At 36.6% G+C, this 3,939-nt stretch overlaps 1 protein-coding gene across 1 annotated transcript; it reads right to left on the reverse strand.

Moving 5' to 3' along the window:
- Nucleotides 1-2,320: 2,320 nt before the first annotated feature.
- LOC120282414 (sphinganine C4-monooxygenase 1-like) lies at nucleotides 2,321-3,445 on the reverse strand. Its single transcript, XM_039289224.1, has 2 exons — nucleotides 3,144-3,445; nucleotides 2,321-3,049 (listed from the first exon to the last, which is right to left on the reverse strand). Exons 1-2 carry the CDS (start codon nucleotides 3,369-3,371, stop codon nucleotides 2,507-2,509), a joined length of 771 nt encoding a protein of 256 aa, XP_039145158.1. The 5' UTR covers nucleotides 3,372-3,445; the 3' UTR covers nucleotides 2,321-2,506.
- Nucleotides 3,446-3,939: the final 494 nt, after the last annotated feature.

Raw genomic sequence — 3,939 nt, forward strand, 5'->3', positions numbered from 1 at the left:
GTCTGGGTATATGAGGAGATGGGACACATTGATCGTAATTAGGGCAAAATCATTAGGGAAAAAGCGATTAGAGACATTGGCACTAACATAGAGTTTGGGGCACATTGATCTTGGCCTTGCGTCCAGGACGGCGAGAACTCCAGCCGTGTTCTCAGCAGAGTCGAAGGATCCGAGCCAGACGCGTGCGCGAGCTTTCATTGGTCACAGACCTCTGCGGCGAAGTCGCCTTGGTAGCGCTTCTTGTTGCCAGATCCTGTAACGATCGGCGCCTCTGTGGCTCCCATGAAGGCAGCGACGTGAAGGCCTTAGCCCTCCTGAGCTTCTACTCGAGAGAGAGAATTTTCAAAGTTAATTAAAAATTGGATATGATTTACATGCGGTTGATTTAAACCGGCTCTAAAAGATTGATATAATTTGGGACATCAAATATGGCTCCAGTTTTTTTAAAACCGCTTCTTCCAAACTGGCTCTAAAAGTATAAATTGGTGAAGTGTTGGGATAAAAAAAAATTAAAAGCTACTCAAAATTACATTAATCAATGTCAGGTTGCACAAAAAGGTAGAGGTGTGAAGTAGTTACAATTAAAAAAAAATCCATTTATGGTTATATTCCATTATTTTAGTCCATCGAGTAGGGGTGGCATTCTTGGCATGCTATGTGGATTGTTTGATTTCATTGTTCGACCATTGGCCTGCTACTCAGATATTAACCATTTTCTTTTACATGATGCAGCTCTACACACTTCTTTAGATAACTCTTGTTACACTATCACTTTTGTCACAATTTATTGCTTTCTTTGGTAATAGAGAGATTCTCGTAACACCCAAAACATTCGCAACCACATTTCTCACATTTGGTCAGTGTATTCACTATTCTAATTAACTCAATTCCTATCATAAAAAATTGTGGGCTGACTTCTGTTTCTTTGTTTGCTCTAGTATTGAACTTGGCATTTACTTTAAGTGTTCTTGGCTTCTTGATCATGCATTTACTTTATGTTTCTGTCTTTTGTCAATAGATAGTTTTAATTAATCTAATAAATTTGACATCTTTATGCTTCTCAAATTGAAGAATTCTTCTATTGAGATTAGGCATATGAGAAGAAAACCACTCCAAAATGGAGATATGATTTGGGCCATGATTTGGGCCGGAAAAAAAATTTTGTGCAGGTTTGCTCTTGATCCCTGGCGTCATCTTGTAATTGAAATCATGCATTGTCTTTCCCCTGTTGATGCATTACCAGATTTATTCCCTGACCAGGTATTCGGCACCAGCAAGAAATACTGGTTCTTCCCAGCATATTCAGATGAGGATTTGAGAAGGATACCATCCCTACAAGGCCTTGAGTATCCATCAAAACCCAATTTCAATGGACAAGATTTTTAATTGGCAATTATGTGTTCTTCTTCCTCCGATGGTGTGAGAGCATATGAAAAAGCAGTGGTAAATGTATAGCTTGGTTTTTAGAATTTGATAACAGTAAAAGAAGTTAAATGGATTTATTGGGTTTCTTTTGTCGGTATTTAGGGGAATAATTAAAGAGTAGCACAGTTGTACATGTACATATCTTATTCTTGTTTCTCAATTTGGGAAAGAATAGATTATTTATCAGTGAGTTATTATTAGTCTTAATTATAACCCATATCTTGACACACTCTTATCAGGTACTCACAATTCATTTAAATAAAATTAATTTCATATGAATTATTTTTTTCACAGAATAAAAAAAGCGTGCCGAAAACATTTTGTCAAAAACCGAGCCAAATACCATGAAAAAAAATATAATACATAAAATTATGCTAAAAAAACCATGCCAAAATCGCGGTAAATATGGAACCAAAGTCTGTGGCAGAAATCAATGGAAATGTTTGGCACAATAGTAAAAAACCGTTTCAAAAACAATGACAAAGTTTGGCATAGTGTTAAAAAAAATGGTGCCAAAATATATTTGTCACCATTACTATAGGCACGGTTATTCAAAAACAGTGCCAAAGTCAATTTGGCACGATTTTTAAACTTATTTTCATGCCAATTTTACCGTGTCGATTTAGAATTTTTCTTGCATTGAATGGACCCTTTTTTTATGTTTAATTTATATGGCTTCTTCTCTTGATCATTTTGAAAAGCAAAATTGAATTAGCCTCAACCTTTAAGTTTGTTAAATTAATTAAATGGTAAATTGGTTGGTGGGGAAACGGGCAAATAGAAAAGCCAGGGACCATTTCTTTCAAGTTAATGATTTGGATTTCTGCTGGTAAATTATCTATTTTTTTATTAAAAAAAAATGAAAACTACTAAATTTTAGCCTCATTCAACACCAGAAGCAAGAAAACCATTTCAAGAGATTAAAGCAATGAAAGATTTTACATATGTAAGCAAATATTAATGATTAAAAAAATTTAATTATACACTTTTCAGCTTGGCTGAAGTAAATTAAATATTGTATGGAAATTAAAAAAAAAAATCATACAATAAACACAAGAAAGAATAATCAATTGTTCTTTCTCTAATTCTTCTTTATGGGTCTTGCCTCAAATCCACCTTCCTTTCTTGTCTCCAATGAATAAGGCATGTATGTTCCAAGAATCTTATCCCACATAACAAAGAAAGGCTGAGAGAAGTTATACTTGCTGCCATAAAGCTGGTGATGAACATCATGGTAAGCACTGTTATTACTAAAGAACACATGTAGGATATTCCCAGGGAGCCACAGTCCACAATGGTCATCTACGGTCTTAATGGTAGCAAAAGAGAAAAAGAAGATTCCAGTCCGGGGAGTCATGCCGGAGACAAGGAAAGAGAGCGCACCACCAACTGTATCAAGGAGAAGGCCTTCCAATGGATGGTTGTACAAAGCTCCAAAGGCATAAGGAACTACAAGAGTGTGGTGCTTGGAGTGTACATGTTTGTACAAGAACTTATTGAGATGCATGTATCTATGTATGAAATATTGCCATGTATCCATCACAACCATTGCCACCAAGAACTGCAACACCATCACTAATAAACTAGGCTGTGCCTTCACTGTTCCACTGTCATCGCTAATGATCTGCATTAAAATTTTTAAATCGTAAGTACACATAATATAGGGTTTCACTTGTATTAGTTGTAAGATAAAATACAAATTACGATAGATCACAAACCGTGAACAAGGAAAGGGAGACGGCGATCTGGAATGCTTGTTGGATGAGCACACCTTTGACGACAGTAATCTTTGAGACTATGTTCTTAACATCCTCTTCGGCTCTGGTGTGGAGACGGTAGTTGTCCATGGCTTTACCATCCAAAACAATGTAGAGGCCTGAGTAAAGCCAGTATACTACAATGGGCACAAAGGTCCCTAGTAACTCGTCAGACATCATGAACGCCATTTCTAATTGTTTTACTGCTAACAAGCTAGCTTCTCTTTCTGCTTCTTCTGAATGATTGCACCCTTTGGTGGTGAGGGCAGGCAGTGGAGGGTGGTCTATATTTATATGAAGCTGTTGCTAAACATGGGTCAGCAAAGTGAGGCTCAGACTTCATAATTTAATTAAGTCAAGCGATGAAGGTCAATAGTGGGGGGCTTAGTTTGATTAATCGTAGTTTATTAATTAGCATAGTTCTGTCTTTTATGGAATGTTTTGACTGGTGGAATTGGTCTCCATCGACAAATAAGATGACCATGTCATAGCAATTTGGAACTAGTGTGCCACAAGAAGTAATTGTTATTTTATTAGAATAAATTAATTTGGTTATTGGACATTAGTGTTTACTGAACCATGCAAAGCAAGTCATGCTGTACCTTCGACTGAAGACAAGAGAAGCTTCATCAGTATGAATATGTCAAAGAGTCCCCACACGAGAGTCAACTTCGTTTTAGCCTTCGAGGTTGGCGAAGAGAAGGTTCATAAGTGACAAGCCCATGCTGAAATATGTGAGCATAACATATTATTTCTC

Source organism: Dioscorea cayenensis, chromosome 18 (genome assembly GCF_009730915.1).
Source record: "Dioscorea cayenensis subsp. rotundata cultivar TDr96_F1 chromosome 18, TDr96_F1_v2_PseudoChromosome.rev07_lg8_w22 25.fasta, whole genome shotgun sequence".
Lineage (NCBI taxonomy): Eukaryota > Viridiplantae > Streptophyta > Magnoliopsida > Dioscoreales > Dioscoreaceae > Dioscorea > Dioscorea cayenensis.

Bases quoted from the DNA above. Each gene is read 5' to 3' on its own strand.
- LOC120282414 (XM_039289224.1), bottom strand. From the start codon at position 3,371: ATGGCGTTCATGATGTCTGACGAGTTACTAGGGACCTTTGTGCCCATT. The intron at 3,050-3,143 runs GTTTGTGATCTA...ATTTTAATGCAG, and splicing joins TCTCCCTTTCCTTGTTCACG to ATCATTAGCGATGACAGTGG.